General features: G+C 29.1%; 4 protein-coding genes across 12 annotated transcripts in view; 3 read left to right on the top strand and 1 right to left on the bottom strand.

Moving 5' to 3' along the window:
* Positions 1 to 1,228: 1,228 nt before the first annotated feature.
* Positions 1,229 to 4,348, top strand: LOC124491776 (neuropeptide Y receptor type 2-like). The gene is made up of 4 exons (XM_047054475.2): positions 1,229 to 1,806; positions 2,804 to 3,371; positions 3,666 to 4,286; positions 4,331 to 4,348. The coding sequence occupies exons 1-4, from the start codon at positions 1,229 to 1,231 to the stop codon at positions 4,346 to 4,348; spliced, it is 1,785 nt and encodes a 594-aa protein (XP_046910431.2).
* Positions 4,349 to 5,692: 1,344 nt separating this feature from the next.
* LOC124492379 (uncharacterized) lies at positions 5,693 to 7,124 on the top strand. Its single transcript, XM_047055250.2, has 2 exons — positions 5,693 to 6,392; positions 6,448 to 7,124. The coding sequence occupies exons 1-2, from the start codon at positions 6,225 to 6,227 to the stop codon at positions 6,811 to 6,813; spliced, it is 534 nt and encodes a 177-aa protein (XP_046911206.1). The 5' UTR covers positions 5,693 to 6,224; the 3' UTR covers positions 6,814 to 7,124.
* A 20-nt stretch (positions 7,125 to 7,144) lies between these two features.
* On the bottom strand, positions 7,145 to 15,992 carry LOC124492376 (chitin synthase chs-2). 5 transcript variants are annotated; one of them, XM_047055243.2, is made up of 7 exons: positions 14,774 to 15,992; positions 11,216 to 12,378; positions 10,395 to 11,147; positions 10,046 to 10,317; positions 7,708 to 9,883; positions 7,461 to 7,628; positions 7,145 to 7,393 (listed from the first exon to the last, which is right to left on the bottom strand). In XM_047055243.2, the coding sequence occupies exons 1-7, from the start codon at positions 15,409 to 15,411 to the stop codon at positions 7,281 to 7,283; spliced, it is 5,283 nt and encodes a 1,760-aa protein (XP_046911199.1). In that variant the 5' UTR covers positions 15,412 to 15,992; the 3' UTR covers positions 7,145 to 7,280. The 5 variants fall into 5 exon arrangements, with proteins under 5 accessions (XP_046911199.1, XP_046911201.1, XP_075591388.1 ...); XM_047055245.2 differs by having other exon boundaries at positions 11,216 to 12,375; XM_075735273.1 differs by lacking the exon at positions 14,774 to 15,992 and adding an exon at positions 14,577 to 14,701 and having other exon boundaries at positions 11,216 to 12,375.
* The window catches only part of LOC124492380 (uncharacterized), a 24,657-nt gene continuing 16,996 nt past the window's right edge, over positions 13,366 to 21,026 (top strand). For 2 of the 5 annotated variants that reach the window (XM_075735280.1, XM_075735282.1), the window contains exon 1: positions 14,334 to 14,647. The gene's annotated coding sequence lies outside the window, so the exon portion shown is untranslated. Of the gene's footprint in view, positions 13,486 to 13,555; positions 14,248 to 14,333; positions 15,060 to 21,026 lie in introns of those variants that run through there. The other 3 variants (XM_075735276.1, XM_075735277.1, XM_075735281.1) reach the window with 3 other exon arrangements.

The raw sequence follows: 21,026 nt of genomic DNA, 5'->3' as shown, positions 1-21,026 counted from the left end.
GGTACAATTCATCTTCATTTTCATACAAAAAAAACCTAATCGTTTGACTATTTGCTTTATTTTCCTGATAGGGTGGAATTCCATATATCTGAATATTTTTTGTTTGTTTGAAATCAATCACAAATGACTAACAATAAATGAATTAAATGATTTTGTTTCTGTTTGTTTTTTCTCCGCTGTCACTAATTATCCAAAAGATTGACAGAATTTAAAAATTGTTTGTATATTTAGAATATTTTAATTGCTATTCCGGTCGAATCGAAAACATAGACAACATTTTTTTTTCTTTTTTTTCACTGTCAAACACATTTTGCATTTCAATTATTTCATAATTTTATTTCACATTTTTCTCACTAAAATGTATGCAAATAAGCTGCTGAAGGGGCTTATATAAGTATAAACATGGACAGATCCAAAATGAAATTATCATCATCATTATCATTTTATGTACATTGCAAATGGAAAAACAATTATCAAATGAAATACAGAGAAAATTGCGCGGTAAAATATAATAATTGTGACCATGAAAAACGGCGCAAGTTCCAAACATACAAAAATACTATACCAACAGAATTACAGAATTATTGGTTACTTGTACACATACACAAACAAACAAACAAACACAAAGGATCCAAGTAAAATAAATTGCTTGTACATTGTGAACATATGAACTAAAACCGTTTGGATATTTTTATCATCGTTCAAAAAAAAGTGCTACCAACAATGAGAAAAATATTCTTGTTAGGATGCTTGAAATGAAAATTTTATTCAAATATTTGGCGATAATATTGCAATGACAATTACGATGATTATCATACTGTTTATGATATTATTGATTTTTATATCGTCAAATGTTGCAACGCAACAATCATCATCATTATCATCATCTCATTATCATAATCATCATTCTTTTGAATCATCATTACTGACATCATTCATTTCACAATCATTATCATCCACATCATCTACGACTACAACGACAATCGATATTGATGATAAAAACGAATCCATTAACAATAAAAAAATTAAAAACAACAGCATAAAACATGATAATCATTATAATAAAAGGAATCAACCAAACATTCTTCTTAAAGCAACTGTTGATTCGAACAAATTTGATAAAATTTTCCCACATACTACATCTACATCATCATCATTATTGTCGAGTGAATTCAGTGGCCAAAATAGTCGCAAAAATACGAATATAAATTCTAAAATGAATAGATTCATGATTTTTGATCCGAAAAATTTCAACCTAAATGAATTAACCAGTAAAAATAATACATCCATTGTCGGTCTGATTGATCTGGATTCGGATGTATTATTTTTTGGTAATCTTACAACCAGTGAAATGACTTTGTTGCTTGGCCTTGAAAATCAGACATTTTCTTATGATGAAAATTCTTATCGCTCAGGATATGATGATGATGATGACACAGGTGGTGGCAGTGGTTTCGGTAATTTTGATAATATTGATTCATTTGCTATATTAGAATTTTGGCCAGGTCAATTCATTCTAATAACAATGTATTCATTGACGGCATTTCTATCATTATCATTAAATATAATAACAATAATCGTTTGGTTCTATGGTGATAGATCACAATCGACAGAAATATGGCATCTATTGGTTAATCTATCATTGGCCGATATTGGCATGGCCATATTCTGTATACCATTCACCTATACGAACGTTATGCTACAGCATTGGATATTTCCACATTCATTATGTCCGGTAGTTAATTTTACACAATTATGTTTTGTATTTGTTAGTGTATGGACATTGACAATCATCAGCATTGATCGGTAAGTGAAATAATAATGTAATTAAAATAAAATACGGTAGACAGTAGACAGAGTAGATCTATTTTCATCATTATGATGATGAAATTATTAATTCACATACAAAAAGACACAGGTTCATATACAATTGGTTGAATTAGACTTGTCAACCATTCATCCATTCTTTTCTCGTCCCGAGAGTGAAAATGAACCAAATGAAATAAATCAATAAAACAAAAAACTAATAGAGCAACGAAACACACGCATACATACATACAAAATTTGACGACCATCACAGATTCCTTATAGTTTTTGCATAGTTGTTAGATTTAGCTCGTTTCTTTAAGAAGAAAACAAAAAAAAAGAGTAATTTGCAGAATAATAGAAATGGGCACTACTAATGTTTGTTTTTTTTCTCATTTCCTGTTATTTTGTTCATTTTTTCTTTTTCTTCTCATTTATCATTATCATCATCATCATTTTTTCTTACTTTTTTGCTGTCCATATTTTCTTTCATAATATAGTTGGTACTGATAAATTTACATCTTTAGAATTGCCCTTAGGTTTAGAATAATAATATAATATAAATAAATAACGAAACACGACGAGGTGCATCCACCCGAACCATAACATTCATCACATAATCATCAAGTTTTGCATTTGAAATAAATGTAAGGCCAAGTAAAAACAAGGCGTTAATCGATCAATATCGATAAATCATCATTATTTATTATTGATGATGGCTTCGATTATCGACAATTATCATTCTTTTATCATACAATTGGAAGTTGTTGACAATAATTTACTTGAATTTGCTTCAGAATTATTATTATTATCAGTTATTTACATGTGTTAAACACTTTTATACATTTATATGATTGATTCTTTCGCCTTTTGTTTTGAGAGTACGATTCTTTAACATTATTGATGTCATAATCGTTGTTCCGGTTTTCATTCGTATTTTATTTCATTCACATGTTTTTATTTATATATTTTTTATTCTCCTCATTATTCATTATAGATATTTTGCAATTGTACATTCATTATATAAATTCCACTATAGTAAACGCTCAATATTGGCCATGATATGGCTAGTTGGTTTAACATTCGCATCGACACAATTATTCGTTTCACGTGTATCACCATATATGCTTTCAAATCATAAATTATATGAATGTATTGAAGTTTGGTCAGAAGAATTACATGGCCAAATCTATACCGTATTGGTATTTGTATTAACATTTCTTATACCAGTCATGATTATCAGTTTAGCCTATTCAGCTATATGGTATCATATGGTCAATCATGTAACACCGGGTAATCCGGATGTCGTACGTGATACGCATCAATTAGATGTGAAGAATAAAGTATTCAAAATGTTAACAATGGTTGTCGGCCTATTTATTATTTGTTGGCTTCCAATACATTTTTTCAATCTTCTATTATATTTTGAGCCGAGCATCATGAATATTGAAACGGAAGTCATGTACAACGTATATTATAGCTCATTCTTTGTATCACATTTTCTTTCAATGGTTCATAGCTTAATGAATCCAATTGTATATTGTTTCATGAGCGAAAATTTTCGGGTGAGTCTAATTATTATTATTCTTACTAAGTCACCTTTTCCATCATGTTGATCTTCTCTCCTCATATTAATTTTTAGAATCATAATCATATTTTTTATGAAAATTCTTTACATTCGTTAGATTAGATTTAAAATACTGCGAGATATTTTTCATCAATGTATAACAAGAGAAATTTTTACCGTATTCTAAGAGAATCTGTTGCAGTAACAAAAATCAATCCATGTTTCTTCAATGTACAATTTTTCATTTGTTTTGTTCAATTTTTTACACATTCTTTGATTTGTTTTTATGTAGCACAACCTATTATCATTATTTCCCCGTTACACCAATCGTTTGAAACGGTTAAATTCGAAAAGTATTGATCATGTTGAAATGGAAATACCAGTAACGGATACGAATCCGTATAATGTTACAAACAACACAACAACAAATGGTGTAATAGCGCCTACAGCAACAACGACTACAATATTAAATATATCATCATCGAATGGCAAAACAATTGAAACGACAACAATGGCCAAGATGGATGTTATTACACCTATACAGATAGCTTCAACCATTTCATCAGCAATGTCTAAATCATCTGATTCAAATCGATTCTATATGATGATTACAACAGTGCCAACGCTTTCGACATCGGTAACTACAACAAATCATAATCAATTCAATTCTCAACATCATTGTTATTCAGTATCATTATCATCATCATCGCCATCAACGATATCATCCTTATTATCATCATCTGCATATTCGTCTTCATCACCTGTGTTATCATATTCATCAGCAACATTATCATTAAATAATATGACCACAGCTAATCATTTACATCATCATCATCATCACCATCATCATCATAATCATTCACATCATTATCATCATCATCAACAAATACCAATGCACAAAATATCCGATATGGTGAGTAGAAACGGATTCATACTTTTTTTGTTAATTAAATGAAGTGTATGAAATCAAATTAAAATTTTGGAATTCATGTTATGTGTGAATGTTATTTTTTCATTCATACAAAAACCAGGCTCTATATTCTATAAGTTTTTTTTATATTCACAATTTTACAACAAATTTATTGTTTCAGTATATTTGTTCAATGGTTATACCAATGCAAGCCTTTTTTTATCTTGACATGATATTGAGTCGATTTAAATTGCTCTGGAAAAAAAAACATTTGATTCTCAAAGGAAAATGTTTTTGATAACAAAAAAAAAGAGAAAAATAAATTGAAAAATTCTTGCTTAGTGCATCATTATTGTTATTTGATTGGCTTGTTTGTTTTTTTTCCATTACATTTCAATTTTTTTACTTAGTTCATTTTGTGATGATTTGTTTTTCTCTGCTTTTTTACTCTTTTTTCAGCCCACTTCGGAACAACGACAGTTTAACATTAGAAACAATTTGCTGATGACACACACACACACACACACGCACATCCATGAAGAAATACAATATAAAAATGTGATTTATCGAGAAAGACAAAAGCTATTTAATCAATTGGGATAACAAAAAAAGAAATTCAGACCTTATACACATCGATCTGATAGAATTTTCAAATCAAAGATGAAAACATACAAATAAGAGGTCAAGATCATTATATTTTTATTCTTTTTTTCATTGTTCTAATTGTATTGCATAAAGTATCTAATTATTTCAATCTCAGAATTGATAACGAAAATTGTTTTTACAAGCCATGAATAACAAATTTTTGCACTTGAATTGCTGTTATTGATTTGGTAATGATTCTGAATTTTATAGAAAAACAAGAAGATTGATATGGTACGATTGTGTAGATGATATTAAACAAGAAAAAAACTATTACGTATTTATGACATTTTGTTTGAAGAAAGACACCTGTACACCTGTTCGTGTAGGTGTTCATTTAAGATAGGCAATATTTTAACGCTACTTACTGTCATTTTTTTTCTCCCGTTAAATAAAAATAAAAATAATTTCATAATGATGAACTATATTTACCTCAAATTTTGCGTTTAATTTTATTCTGGTTCATAAAATTTACCTGTCGCTATTTTTATTTCAAATTCAAGCAGACAAACACACACAATATTGCCTATTCGAAAAATTTGGCATTTCAATTTTCAAAGAAATTATTTCGATGATAGAGATAATTTTAATAAATGAATTGATATTTATGATATTATCTCAATGTCATATAAATCAACGAATATGATTCGAATATCAATAATAAAAATTTTGTTACAAAAATTTAAATTGTTCATTTTTGCTAATGTAATTACTGCCACCTATTAACCGAAAATAATAACAAGAAAATTCTGTAAGCTGTGTGTATACTCATCGATTCAATTGTTCCAGTTTATAATTTTGTTTTGAAAAATTTTGGAAGAAAAATGAATTGTTTTTTTTTCGTGAATCGATCTTGCAACATTTCCAAGGATATCGTTGAACATTGACTAATGATTTATCATTGATGTCATTTCATGGATGATGAGTCATACTTTTGGTACCATAATTTTTTCTGTGTCAAATTACTGTATATTGACGATGAATCATCGTTGAACGTTTGATGTAACAATTTACTCAGATAAACATCCATTTTGACAATGGAAAACAAGTTCGACCGGTCGTCATAGACGTCATATTTCGATATTATCATCGTCATGCCACTACTACAATATTATCCTAAACAATGCGACGTTATATCGCTTGTATCCATGGTTCGACAACTGTCAAGTTATCATTGTTGTTGATCAGTTTTTATAAATGAAAAAAGATAAATAACCAAACACTTGTTGAAAAGCTTTCATTTCATTTTCATTTTCATCATCAAGTGATCAATTGTTTGTTCGATTTTTTTTACAAAAAATGTCTTTTGTCATAATTAGTTCCTATGATGCGCTTTATGGCCCAACAGCCATTTCAACGGAAGATTCAATTCTTCATGAGCAATTGACCGGTGGTGGTAACCAGCAGCAATCAAATGAACAAAATTCTCTAACATTATCTCGTCGTCGTCATCGTAAAAAACATGACGTAAGTTAGATTGTTTACAATGTTTTATAAATTTAATTTTTTTTATATTCTCTAGAAATCTGATAAATTGGATAAAGGAATACGTAAATGTGAAGCTAAATTGATCGATTGTCGTAATGAAGAAAAAGCGGAAAAACTTCGTGAAAAAATGGAAGCTTTGTGTCAACGAAAAAAAGATCGAATAGCTATCAATCAGGAAACAAAAGTCAATTATGATCCTTATGGAAAATCAATCGTATTCAAAGTTGAAGATGCACCTTGTCGTGTTTTGAATAAATTGCATCAACTTGGCTACACTGTATTGCCCAGTTCTGGTGGAAACGGTGGCCATGAGAATGGTTTAACTTGGACATTATTTCGACCAAACTATGAACCGACTCCAATATATCCAAAACTGAACGATTTAATCAATACAGATTAATTTGTTTGAAAAAGATTATGTTTTTATGCATTGAATTTTTTATCATTTAAATGTTAAACAATGCAAACACAAATATATTGTTACACACAAATAAATTATATCAAAACTCAATTCTATATTTAATAACTGCAGAAATGTTGAAATTCAAACGCCAAGTTTAAGATAAGATTTAATTATTGTTAAACTCGATTTTATTCTATTATCGGTCTTTGTCTGTTATAGTGATCATTCACTTTCGTATTCTGATTATTGATGAATTTTTAATTATACAAAAAAATGGTTATATAATAATAAACATACCAATCATTCTGTACCATTGTTTTGAATTAAATTACGTATTAACCATTATATTTATTGAAAAAACATATACCATGAAATGAACTTTTAATGGTAATCATCATCGAATAAGGAATAAACATTTAAAATTTATTGGCAAAAACAAATTAAATTGGACAATGATAAAAGCCTCAAAGATATGTGGAATCATCACTTTCTACTGATATGGGTGCATCTTTTCTAATCGGTGATGATCCGCGACTAAAAATAGACATATCGATCGAATCAGAATCGGAAACATTTTCTAGATATTTGCAAAAAAAAAATTATTGATTTAGAATTCTAATCATATTAGAATAATGAGTTTATACCTTTGAAATGTTGTTTATCATAACTATTGTCATCAGTATTTTCATCGTTTTCTTCAGGCATCGTATAGAAAGTACTACGACCGACGAATGTTGAGCTTCTTCTTGATAATTCTGCACCCAATTTTTTCTTGGAAACATTCGTATTTGGTTTCATTTTTTTGATCATTTCTATTGTATAGATATGTGGAAAGAAAAAACAGCAAAAGTCATTTTATTTGTAATGAAAAATTGTTTAAAAAATACAAACCGTATGCAGTATCTGGATCCATCACTCTTAACATGGCGGGAAGGAAAAATTCTTCCATATCAAAATGACCATAATCCTGGTCGGATTCTTCAGTATCATTCATGATTGATTGAACTAATTGCAATGAATTTTGATCCAATTGTCGTTTTTCTTTGATATCTTCGGCACGAACTTGAAAGAAATTCAGATCGGTAAATGCAAGCAGGTGAGTTAACGTTCCCATTCGATGTAACAACATTCCGATAAATTGAATGATGATGATTACGCCGAAAAATAGAATCAATATAAAGCCAACAGGATCCATGGCAATCTTTTTTGTAACATAAATAGGAATATCATGTTCTTCATCTTCGATTAGTACCGTTTTTGTACCATTCTGCGTTTGTGATAGTGTAATTTCAAAGCTGAAAATATCTTTATGCAATTGCATAAGATAAACAAACAGAACGAATATAATATTGATAATGCTCAATGCAAAAAATGCCTGGTTTCTTAGATTAATCAAATCAGATTTTACTTTTTTCTCATGTTCTTCATTCTTGTCTAATGGTTTTAGATATTTTTCAATAAATAATGTCCAGAATTTTTCTTCCTCTTCATCGATTGGATGAGTGTTGGCATTTTTCAAATGTTTATTATGTATCCATCTTGGTCGTCGTAGATTGGAGATTTCTTCAGCCTCTTTCACTTCATCACTGATTGGTTGATTGGCGATATTCAGTAGAACGTCCTCATCTATAATGTCTTGAGCATCATCTGCCAATAATGGATCTTTTTCTAATTGGTCCGGTGTTGGTTCGGCAATCGTTGATCGTCGCCTATTCCAAAGGCTCATTCGACGAATTATATTACTACCTACAGAATTTTGAGTTTTCATTTTGTCCATATCAGATCGGACTTGATGCATTGAATCTTTTATCTCATGTAGCAATGAAAGTTCATCATCATTGCGAGATGATCCACAACATACACAATTTAATACTTCCAATTTTCGTGATCGATTTCGAAAATATTGACGTACATCATGGAGAAAATTATCTGACTGTTTTGGCGTTGGTTGAACTGGTTGTTTAGTTTCTACTGTCTGTGGATTTTCACGTGTACCCCAAACGACTACATTCAAATTGATAATTGAATACAATGTCAACAATAAATACATGCTGGGTATCATCAACATGTATATAACGACAGGTATCAAACAAGTGAATTCCTGTGGATGAATTAATGCCGATATAATAAATACAGTCAACATGCCGACAAAGAAAATGACAGATGGTGAGAAGATTGATTCGTCATAAATTTCGATGCCAGTCGACACGAGTACCGCCAACATTAGCATCACGTAAAACGTACTAAATATTTGGGCGACTAAAATCTGTTTCTTATTATCAGTAAAAAAACCAGCCAAAACGAAAATTAAAACCGGAACTATATTAATGTAGAATGATATTTCATTTTTTAATCCGAATGAATTATTGACGGCTCCAACCAACATAAGAAATATCGTTCCAGGACTTAAAATTGTGCCCAACATTAAACCGGCCTGATAAAGCATATAAAGCGATGAGATATCATCATTCGCTCGAACCGTATTTCTGTAACTTTTCAGTAAATCAATGATATTGGCCATGGTAGATGGCGCCCAACGTCTTCTTTGAATATAGAATTCATCGAATCCTTCGGGACAATGTGTAAACGAATCGGATGCAGCCGAATATTCGACTTTCCAACCTTGTTGCAATAATAATGTGCATAGCCATCGATCTTCACCTTGATCATATTGAACATAATGTATGGCTTCCGTCGGTTTTGTTGTATAACGATTCATAACGTTCGTATCAGATAAAGCCGATGCACGAAACAATGAAAAACATCCAGGACTACAAAGAACACAGCCAAATACATGTTCGGTAGCTTTTTGTAGCCAATGAGAAATGGCATATTCAAATTTTTGATACCAGGCCATTGGCCCTACTCCAACAGGATGAACACGTCCACAAGCGGCACCTAATTTCGAATTTTTTCGCATCAAATCGACCAATAGTAAAACCGCATCCGGTTGGAAATTAATGTCGCCATCCAATGCCAATAAATAGGTGTTTTTCATCAATGCATCTCTTCGATCCGGTTCTTGCTGATAGATTTTATATCCTAGTAAATAATACATGTACATCACCTGCACAAAATCGAAAAACAATAATAGAAAAATCAGTTGGAGGGGAATTAATGTGCATTCATGCGATAATTATTTTCATTTTGATGCTCATTAGTTGCTTTTAATTATTTTTTCTTCCTACTCTCATTTGATTATATAAAGAAAAATTAAATCGACACTTACTTGAGACCATCGTTTTCGATGTCTAATTCTTGATTTATCTTTAAGATGAGCTATCAATTTAGTACGACCAGGCAAAATCCATTCAATACGGCCACCATATGGTGTCATATGGATGATAGGTGGCTTTATCGTAATATAACGTTGATGAACATTTTGTGCAGCTTCATCCAACACATCGATCAATGTTTGTACATATTCATTGATGTCCAAATCGTTTGCATTCTTTTTGTAATATTTGCCTTTTTTAAAAGCATCATCAACGAGCAAATGTGCTGATCAAAATGAAATTGAAAATAATAAAAGACAAATTATATTATTGATAGTGATTTTCAAAGGATCGCATGCTTACTTTCAAATTGATAAAAATCGACATCACGTTTCTTAACCTGTAGACATTTGACAGCCAGTGATCGGCAACATTGATCCTTGTCCATTCGCATGATTGATTTTAACATTTGCAATAATTCATCAGCCGTTTCATGCCATACGGTTGCACAGGCATATATACGAATATCATTGTCATCATTCTCTTTGGAGGATTTTCGTTGAAATTCTTGCATTGGAGATTTTCGGCCATCCATCGATGAATCAGCCTCATTTTCATTCAATAATGATGACCAAATATCGTTGTCATAATTGCGGCGGCGATTCAACATTAATGATTGATCGATAAAGGCAGATGAATATAAAGGCAACATAAATAGCTGATTTGTTGATGCTAATCGTTCTTTGGATGAGATCCAAATATGATTGGTTATGATTATTTGTGATATGAAAGTCATCATCCATATGGCATAGAATAAATAATTTATCCAACATTTATGATCAAAAATATCGTACGGGACATTGAAAAATGTATAATCAAAGATGTTCCACTGATCAGGCAGCCAGCATCGATCATTGATGGCAATTTGGCCCAACGAATGTGTCAATGAAACAGTTAAGGGCATTGCCATTGTGATTGGCAATCCAAATCCTAATGGTTGAATACAGATTTTGCAAACGAAATTGATTGTTTGATAGCAAAAAAATGCTGCAGCAATTTGTATCAATCCAATCCAGATAGGCAACATTGGATCAGAATCGATTGTAGGATGACGATCTATGTTAAGGATAATAATACTTGAATTAGTTAGTTCTATGAATTTAATTCAGCTCAAATGTACTTACAATTGAATCCGGCATTAGCTACCAATGTGATCGGATGTTGTCGAAATGCTTGAGTGAAATTGGTAAACATAAAATTCATCATATCGGCCATTCGGTTCATATTACTATCATCATCAACATCATTATCATTTGCATCTGTCGTCTTTGGTTGATGGATGGCCAACAAACCTTGAATTACTAGCATTATGGCCAAATGAAGTAGACATTTCCAAATTGATACAAATAAATAGATAGCAAATTTACTTCGTTTTGAATTATCTTTAATCTGATATAATGATTGTATAAATCGATTCTGGATTTTAGATGATGAATCATCGTCAGGATTATTGTTGCCAAGAAAATTTTCCCAATAACCAAACGTTATTAAAATACATGCAATAGGAATGATCCATGATAGATGTATGTCATCACGTCTTGGATCAAAAACATTGTCTTCAATTGTTGTTGATTTATATTTAGAATCTTTTATTAACAATAAAATTGGCCATACTATTATGGACATGATTTGAAATATAAATGCTATTAGATATAGAATTTTCATTATTCGATTTGAAATTGATTGTCTTTGTTCAGGATTGTCCATTTTAATAGCTCTCATGAAATGAAACAATGATGGAATCAAAAACAATGAATTTGTAATCATCAAGCCAACAATTGTATCAAATGATGGCAACACTACATAAACCAATAATGAAATGCCAATTACTTCGGAAGTACTTGATAAAAATATCATTAATGTTGCATAAAAATCTGGAAGTGAATAATTCTTAAATAAACATGAATGAATACTACGAAAGAAAAGTATAATATCAGGAGAAATTAATACGAAAAATAGCATCCATATCCAAGCGATACGTTCATCAGATTTTAATTCCAAACGCGTATACAATGGTATAAGAGCTGAATGATCATAACTATCATCGAGAAGATTTTTTTTACAAATTTGTATACTTTTATCCACACGTGTCATTGTTGCCATCAAATGTAAAAATAATTTCGCTATGATTGCCATAACCAATACCAATAAGAAACTTATTGCATGTGATAATAATTTGAATAATTTTAGAAAAAATTTCACCCAATTCGAACTGGAACTTGAATCTTCATCCTGTGTGGGAATCGATTTGAATGAATCCCATGGATATGTTTTGGTTTCATCACTACTGAAAAATCAAAACAAAAATTTATTAATAATCAACAAAATATGAATGAAAATGTTTGAAAATTTTATTGTCAAGTTATTAGTACATAAACAGTTACCAATACGACTATATGAAAAATTTCAATATTTTTTTTCCTAAATTTCTTCATCTTTAGAAATGTATGAAGACGTGACTGTGCAAAAATATATGAATGTTTTTTTTTCAAGCAAGTTACATTAAAAAAAAACTTTTGCTTTAGCAACAATTATATATGGTTAAAATTGATGATTGAAAATAGCTTTCTTTCTGTGCTTCATTTGATTACATTTTATATTCGATGGTGATGATCTGGCGTGACTCAATTTTTTTTATCCTTTCATACATTTCCTATGTGTAGAAAAGTTTTTTTTTTTTTTTTTGTTTGCTCGAATAGTAAATTTTGTTCACCCACACACTTACATCATACATAGACAAGATGATTTTTGTATGAGAAACAGAATGAAACGATTATTAATTATTAAGAATTGAATGGATCCAAAAAAAAATTTACGGAACAGGAAATAAGGAGAAATGAGGCTAGTGTATTTGTGTATTCTATAGTATCTAGGAAAAATTTAATAAGCTCTTACATTTGTTGTTCACATTATCCCATTTATGTGAATTATCATACATTTATTTGAGTGTGAAAATTTTTTTTTTTTTTGACACTATAGTACTCGGAACAAGGCTAATTGATTCATATATTTTTTCTATAAAAAAATTTATTCATGTAAATAAATGAAATGTGGTAACAGAAAATTGTTTTTCATCTGTAAACAACGATTAAAAAATCTTTCATTTAATTTCATAATTCTTGATAAATTTGTAAAATGATATAAAAATTTTCTTTTATGACCCCACAATGTTCCAGAAAAAACGTTCTCTGTGAACAGGATCCAAAAAATATTCTTCGACTGACTCGGACAACCAAAAAAATGTTTGTGTGTGCGCAAACATTTTATTTTGGCGCTTTGGACACTGGTGAAATTAAATTTGCAATTCTGGGATTTACTCAAAAACTTTTTTCTGTTTTTTTTCAATGTTTAATTTGATTATTTTGTCGAAAATCCTCTGCAACATAATTAACAGGTATGGCCTAGAAAATTTTCTAGAATTTATAAAATAATTCTTAACTACTTTTCTCTCTATATATCTTTAGAACCAAAAATAAAAGAAGTTGAACTATTTGCTTTAAAATCATTAAAAATCTCTTTTGGTTGATCCAAATTATTATTATTATTATTAGACACGAAACGAAAATTTTAAATTTTGGAAATAAGAGTGTTGAAACTTTTTTCTTTATCATTTCCGAATAGACAAGTTTTGGAAGAAAAAAAGGAGAAAATCCTTCGATCAAACGCAAATACTCATCTTGAAAAAAAAACTGAAAATAGAATACTCTATCCAACATCATAATAATAATAATAATCATTCGACGATTTACATATATAAACACGCTTATAATAATCTCATTTTGGATTCGTTTTTTGGCCATCATCATCATCATCACCATCATTGTGTTTGAATTATTTTGCCTGCTCATTCGCTCGTTTCATTTGTTGATATTGCTGCCCATCAGTGTCCAAAAAACAACCAACTACCAACCATTCAATTGGTAGACCGGCTAATGACCTCATGTGCTCACATGTTTAACGTTAAAGTTTTGTTCACTTATTTGTGTTTGTACTATTTCATCCAAATTGGACAATCAAATTTAACTTGTTTGAAATATAAAAACAACTTTTTTCACTCTGGCTCTTTTTTCATTTTAACAACGAAAAGCCGATGACATATTAACGTCAACATCAACGTAAACAACAGCGACAATCATCGAACATATTGCATTGCAAGGTTTGTTGTTTGTCTGAAATTTTTTCTCTTTTTTTTGTTTTTTAATAATAGTATAAAATCAACAACAATGACGCATGGCATACTTTTGATCGTATATCGCCATTATATTTCATTTTTCTTCATGGCTGATTTACGATCATCGAAATTATCCAATGAACGAAACGATCCTTATCATCGAATGGCAAAAAATTTTCCATTGGGCTTATTATTTTGCCTTTGAGAATTCTGTTTTTTATTCGTTTGTTTTCACTTACAGAAATCTCGACTGGATCAGATCTACAACATATATCATTCAGCTGCTTGTTTGTGTATTTATGTGATAAGCTTACTGCCTGTTGTTAGCTTCTGATCAAGCGATCGAAAAACAAACAAACATTTTCAAGCTGCCATTATACAAAAAGTTTGTATATTTCGATTCATTCATTCATTTATTTGTGCAAGTGGCAATGACTCACCAGCCTATATGTTCCGGTGCATTTGTGGTCAATTTTCTTTTAATGATTTTTGATCTACTTTATAAACTTACCTATCGTCATCTTGGTTATCAATGTTTATTTTTTTCATATGATCATATATGGACGCTTTTCGATTTTTGTCTTCATTTTTTGATGTGCTTGTTGTTGGATGATCAAATTTAAAAACATGATCAAATTGTGCAAAACTTATTCGTTTATTGGCAGATGTTGGTGTCGTTTGTGAAAAACGATTCGATGATGAGGATAATGTTGGCCGTAATTTTAATTTCGTTTCCATTGTTTGATCATTTCTATTTTTATCATCGATGATAATAGGTTCAGGTTTACGCTTTAAAGGTATGTTATTCTGAACTGTGATTTCATTATCAGAAATATCATTTTCATTTAGTTTGAATCGAACCTGTGATCCACTGCTAGATTGTCGTTGCATATTAAACTGAGTGTTTCGATTCAATTCATCATCATCATCTTCATCATCATCAGTTTCGCCTTTACTAATTCGTCGTTGTTCAATTTGATTTTTATTGACAAAAACAGAATCACGGTGACGAAATTTATTAGATGGTGATGGAGATTGTTGTGGATCGGAATCATTATCCGAAATTGAATTTGGGGAATCTTTTCTTCTTAGAATAAAATTGTTATTCATTTTTGATTGATTTAATCGTGATAATTTGGAATGTTCCATGATTATAAAAGCATCTTTTCAGAAATTGGTCAAACTGAATCATCAAAAGCACAAAAAAAGATGTCCTGCACCACAAAAAAAATCGAAATTGATTTAATTAAACAGACCCTCAGGGCTATGACATGACGAAAAAAAAGAATCAGAAATAGGAGAAAAAATCATCAAACTTCGATTCAAAAAAAACCAACTATTAGATATAAAACAAGCGAAAGAAAAATCGATACTTTGGGCAAATGCGGCAAAAAAATATCCTCGATTGATCATCATCTTGAGATAAAATCAATCAAACGATCGATTATATGAAGCATGGAATTTTAGCTGGATCCTGTTATTATCCTCTTTTTTTATTGAATTACTTCAAATCGTGTAATATGGCAATTGATTTTAAAATTGAATTGATTATTGATTTGGTTTTCTGTTTTATTCGTCATTGAATTTTTTTTTATTGATTCTTGAATTGAAAAAATTGACACCTAATTACTATTAATAATCTCGCTAATTGTTGTAGAAATACAATTTTTTCCATTGCCATGGACACGTTCATCGTGATTTTTTTCATTTATCAATAAAATGATTTTTATTGATCATCATCATATCTCAATTATTTGATTATTCAATTGTGTGGTTGAAATGATCTGCCTGTAGGTAGTTGTGATAAAACAATCATAAAAATACAATATAAAAATGGCATTGTCAATCAATCAATCAATAATTATTAATACACTACAGAGTATTATTTTCTTAAGAAAATCCATCCGATTTCAACCATTATTGATTTTGATTGCACTTTTTTTTGTCATTATGTCGATTTCATTTAAAGATTTATTGATTGATTAATGATTAATATCCTATTAACCTGGTTAGATTAAAAAGAAAATAACAATGATGACTTTTAAATAATAAAAATGAATAAAATCAATTGTGATAAAGAATGATATATATAATGTTTGACATTTATTGGCCATATTTGTTTTGATTTTGATTCTCGAATGTGATTATGATTTTTATTATACCTTCAAAAAATGCTTATGCTAATGATGAAGATATTAAGTATCGATTGAAATCCTCAGAGACCGCCACTTGTTCCTTTTTTATGAAAACGATTTTAGGATTCTTTAGTTGTTTTTGGTTATTCTCACTTTAGCAGTTTAATATGAGGTTTTTTTCAATTGGAATAGTTTTTTTCTTATTTATAAGAATGTAACAGTTTTATTCTTTTATATTTTTTATCTTCTTGCTTTTGCCGTATAATTGGTTCAATAGGAATATGAAAAAAATGAAAGCTTATTATTATTATTATTTTTATTTTAGCAAAAGTCAATGACTGGAAATGATTATATGGCCTGTATATATTAATAGTCGACCACCAATGATAATGATGATACTTATGGCAATCCAAAGAATGGAAATATACTTTTACAATACATGGCCACCGGTATCCTATTGATGTGGTCAACCAACGATCTCATCTATATATATTTTTTTTTGTTCTTTCGTTTTGTGCAAAGTGGAAACAATTTTTATTTGTTATTGGTTAGTTATTGCTTCCCATATACGGCTTATGTTCTAGAATCTAGAACATTGTATCAACAAAATATCATAATATCACTTGAGATATTTTTTTCCCGTTCTACTTCTCAAATTTCTTGTTATAATTTCATCATTTTATCCATTCATTTATTCATTAATTCCAAACAATCATCATCGATATCGATCGGAGTTTTTTTCTTTTGCTTTCGAATTTTGCCATTTCTGTCTGACATATGAAATTATATATATATATTTTTTTTTTTGTTATAGCAAACATTAAACATGTTAAACATTAATAAACTTTTGTGATCACATTCAAGACAATGATGTATGGATTGTTTCTTGCGTTTTGATGTGTGTGTAGATGTATATGTTCTTGCTACCAGAATTCATTTATCGGTAAAACAAACGATGGCTATCAAATTATCACAATTGCCGATTCAGGAATCTTTTTAAGTGTTCTAGTTCATTTTGATTAATTCAAGTATACGAAAAAAACGATCAATTTCTATGATATTTAGAACAATAAATGATTATGATGATGATGATGAAATTAATTATTTATAAATAGTTTATCCAATATGGTAAAATGACAAAAAATCCATTTTGAGTTTCTTGTTTGTTTTTCAACCTTATATTATTGTATAAAAAAAACATTGTTACAATCTAAAATATAAAATGAAATGTACAAATTAACGAAATAATATTCACAAAATAAATCGAAGATTGAATCAAATGATGAATATTTGTAATAACTATGTGATTACATTATTACACTTTGCTTATTATTGTATCTCTTCCTGTACGGACATGTCATTGAGGTACCAAAATAGATTTCGATTCTTTTCGATGATTTTTTTTTGTTCGCGTCTTTTTTTGGGGATGGTGTATGAATCTTATATGGAAAAAAAAATTTTCATGAATCACGAAAACAATCGATAAATCTTTGTCTGACGATGTTTTGGTTCGGTTGTTAGCAATGTCTTTGAGTTTTATACACACACATATCGATTAGAATCAATTTTATTTACACAGCCGAATCATATGGGCAATCAATCTATACCATTCATTCATCAATCAAACATTTGTCATGAATCTTTCATCATGATAATTTTGTTGTTGTTTTTGTTTCTTATTCTTAAATTATTTGCTTGTCTATAGAACGAATTGACAAATGTAAGAAGAAAAAAAATTTGAAAAAAAATTCTTTTCATCATGAAAAAGGCGTATAAATCTAATTTTGATTCTTGTAGAGAATTTTTTTTTACTGTTTTCGTATCGATATGATGAAGAAATTCGATTGAATGACGATGATGAAACATTGAAAATTACAACAGAAATAATAATAATAATAATAATAACAATGAGAACAAGGACAACTTTAGAATGGAAATAAAATTCATTGGTACAAGAATCAATCTTGTAATCAAACAAAAAAGTCTCATTCATAATGCTCCATATTTCATTCTTTTCTTGCTTTTTCTGTCTTACATGTTCTTGTTTTTTCTTTGGAAATCAAAAAAATTTGTTCTCAAGATTTTTTTTTCACGAATATTGATTCTCATCAAAGAATTTTTTCTTATTTTTTTTCCTACTCTTCATGTTAGACAAAAGTTTCCTGATTTTTTTTTTTTTTTTTTTGCATCACACATAATAATATATATACATCTCTATTTAAAAGCGCAAAAACTTGAATTTTTTCACTACCAGAAAAAAAAGTTTGTTCAATTAGATCCATGGATAAAGTAAAAGAGAGAGAGAGAGAAAAGCGAGTAAAAAAAATTTAGAAATTTTCCATTGTAGAAAACAAAAATCATAAATTTGAAGCCATTTTGAAACTTTATATAAACAAAAATAACAATGGCCAAAAATAATATACACGTCCGACAAACATCAAAAATATTACGGACGGATGGAGATATAAAAAAAACCAACAACAACAACAACAACAACCTTCAAATAATTGTGTATAATGATAAATTTCAAATTGATTGTACAACAATCAGAACCAAAAAAAAAAAAAAAAAAAAAAGTTTTTTGTAATAATCATTTTAACGATTAAATCGAATATAAATAAATAAAAACATTTATTTATTTACTATATTTTCATTGGATTTCATCTTTATTGTATAGAATTTAATGTAAAGCTTGATTCAAACTTTGCTTTCATTTGTGATATAGTCCATGTTTTTTTTTGTGGCGTTGTTCTAGTGTTTTGGATTTTTCTATTTATCATCATCATTGAATTCTATATGTTTATTTTTTTTATATATGGCTGAATTTTTTTTTTCTCAACAAAAAAAACTTTTTTCTATTATAGCACTCATATCATGTGTTTTTTTTGTCATAATTTTTTTTTAAACTCTGAATGTACTACTACTTTGTCTTTTACTGTTGGTATTAAGTTTTTTTTTTAACCCACCATTTATGAATATCACATGATTTGAATTTGAATGACCATATAAAACCATTTATAGCTCATTTTATTCCATAATCCTAGGTTTTGTTTGACAATTTTGTTTTCGATCAAATTACTTTATGTTATGATAGTTGTTGTCGTACAATTTTTTGAAGCATAAAAATAATCAAAAGACATATTGTGCAATTTTGAATTTTATTAGCCTAAAGGCTCATGTTCAATCAGATTTTTTTTTATCTTGAATATTGAACAGAATGAAAAAAAATCCATAACATTTCATTCAATAATAAATAGACGAAAATAAAATCTACAGAAAAAAACATTTTAAAAATGTGCAACTGCAATAATAATAAAAAATATATGACTTGATATATCAAGTACATTATAATGTTCCTTATTACCTATTGATCACGGTTCAATAAATTCGTCTTTATTGGTTGGTATTTTCCATCAGTTTATGGAATATAATGTGTGTGTGTGTGCATATATAATGTGTTTATATATTTATTCATTGTGATTGCATAAGAATTTCAACAACTTAAGTCTTGATCAAATGTATGGCTTTGGCCACATTTCATCGACTGTAGATCAAACTGGATCTAGACCAACTTAACCGATCTCTACTTAAAATAAAGGATTTTCTATGATTAAATGATTCATTCGATATATATCTTGATTTTTTTTGATATTCTCTATCATCATTTATCTATCTATTTATCCCATCCATTCATTGTAATTCATCTATATTCGCTAATTTCGATTGTTTTATTTATGTTTCATTCCATTTGTTTTTTTTTTTTTGTCAATTTTTCTTTCTCATTTGATGGTTTTTCGTTAATGGTGATTGGTTTCGTATTGCACGACAGTAAAAATCGAAAGACATGAACAAGATATTCCGGATAATTCAATGATTTTTTTTTGTTTATTTGTATTGTCTTCAAATGATTCGGTTGGCTTTAGTGTATGGACAAGAATTAGGGAATTCGATATCCACAATGTGACCATTGTTGATCGTTGGCCAGATTTTTCTTTTTTATTCATTTGTTCGTTCTATCATAATGGATTGAATGATGTTCGTTTTTCATCAATCGGTTTTTTACGATTAGCGTTATTAATGATTATATATATATTTTAGGCTTCGTATTTTGTTTGGATGCTTTCATGATTTCAATGGTCATTGCTGTTTGTTTTGTTTTTATTTGGCGATGGTTGGATTTTTCTATCATTTGATTCAATCATCCATTTGGAAATTATTAGGACTGATGATGATCATGATTCTGATGAAATTGATAATAAGCAGATTATTTTCCAAAATAAAAAAAATTGCCAATTTTTCTGTTGCTTTGCAAAGAACCATGCTTGTTTAGCACTCCATTTTTTTCGTCCAAGGTTCTTTGTTTGAGGGTCTTTTTTTAAGCTTTACAAGTTTTCAAAATGATTGGATCAATGACCATTTGGGTGATATTTTTGTTTTGTTGGTTTTTATTTTTGTTTTTGTAGTTTTTATTCTCTTTGGATTTGATTGACCGTGGTCAATATCATCATCGCTTTTTATTCAACAGAATTGTTATTCTTTCATGAAAATAATTGTTTATTTATTGTTCCAGAATTTGTTTACGTACTCATAATAATGATAATAAAAATAAAAATAACTATCAATTTGTAC

The sequence above is a fragment of the Dermatophagoides farinae genome, chromosome 1 (genome assembly GCF_024713945.1).
Source record: "Dermatophagoides farinae isolate YC_2012a chromosome 1, ASM2471394v1, whole genome shotgun sequence".
NCBI lineage: Eukaryota > Metazoa > Arthropoda > Arachnida > Sarcoptiformes > Pyroglyphidae > Dermatophagoides > Dermatophagoides farinae.
This window is presented reverse-complemented; position numbering and strand designations above follow the sequence as displayed.

Bases quoted from the DNA above. Each gene is read 5' to 3' on its own strand.
- LOC124492376 (XM_047055243.2), bottom strand. From the start codon at position 15,411: ATGGAACATTCCAAATTATCACGATTAAATCAATCAAAAATGAATAAC. The intron at 11,148-11,215 runs GTAAGTACATTT...TCCTTAACATAG, and splicing joins AGCTAATGCCGGATTCAATT to ATCGTCATCCTACAATCGAT. The intron at 7,629-7,707 runs GTTTGTATTTTT...TCTATACAATAG, and splicing joins GGATCCAGATACTGCATACG to AAATGATCAAAAAAATGAAA.
- LOC124491776 (XM_047054475.2), top strand. From the start codon at position 1,229: ATGATTTTTGATCCGAAAAATTTCAACCTAAATGAATTAACCAGTAAA. The intron at 1,807-2,803 runs GTAAGTGAAATA...TATTCATTATAG, and splicing joins ACAATCATCAGCATTGATCG to ATATTTTGCAATTGTACATT. The intron at 3,372-3,665 runs GTGAGTCTAATT...GTTTTTATGTAG, and splicing joins TCATGAGCGAAAATTTTCGG to CACAACCTATTATCATTATT.
- LOC124492379 (XM_047055250.2), top strand. From the start codon at position 6,225: ATGTCTTTTGTCATAATTAGTTCCTATGATGCGCTTTATGGCCCAACA. The intron at 6,393-6,447 runs GTAAGTTAGATT...TATATTCTCTAG, and splicing joins GTCATCGTAAAAAACATGAC to AAATCTGATAAATTGGATAA.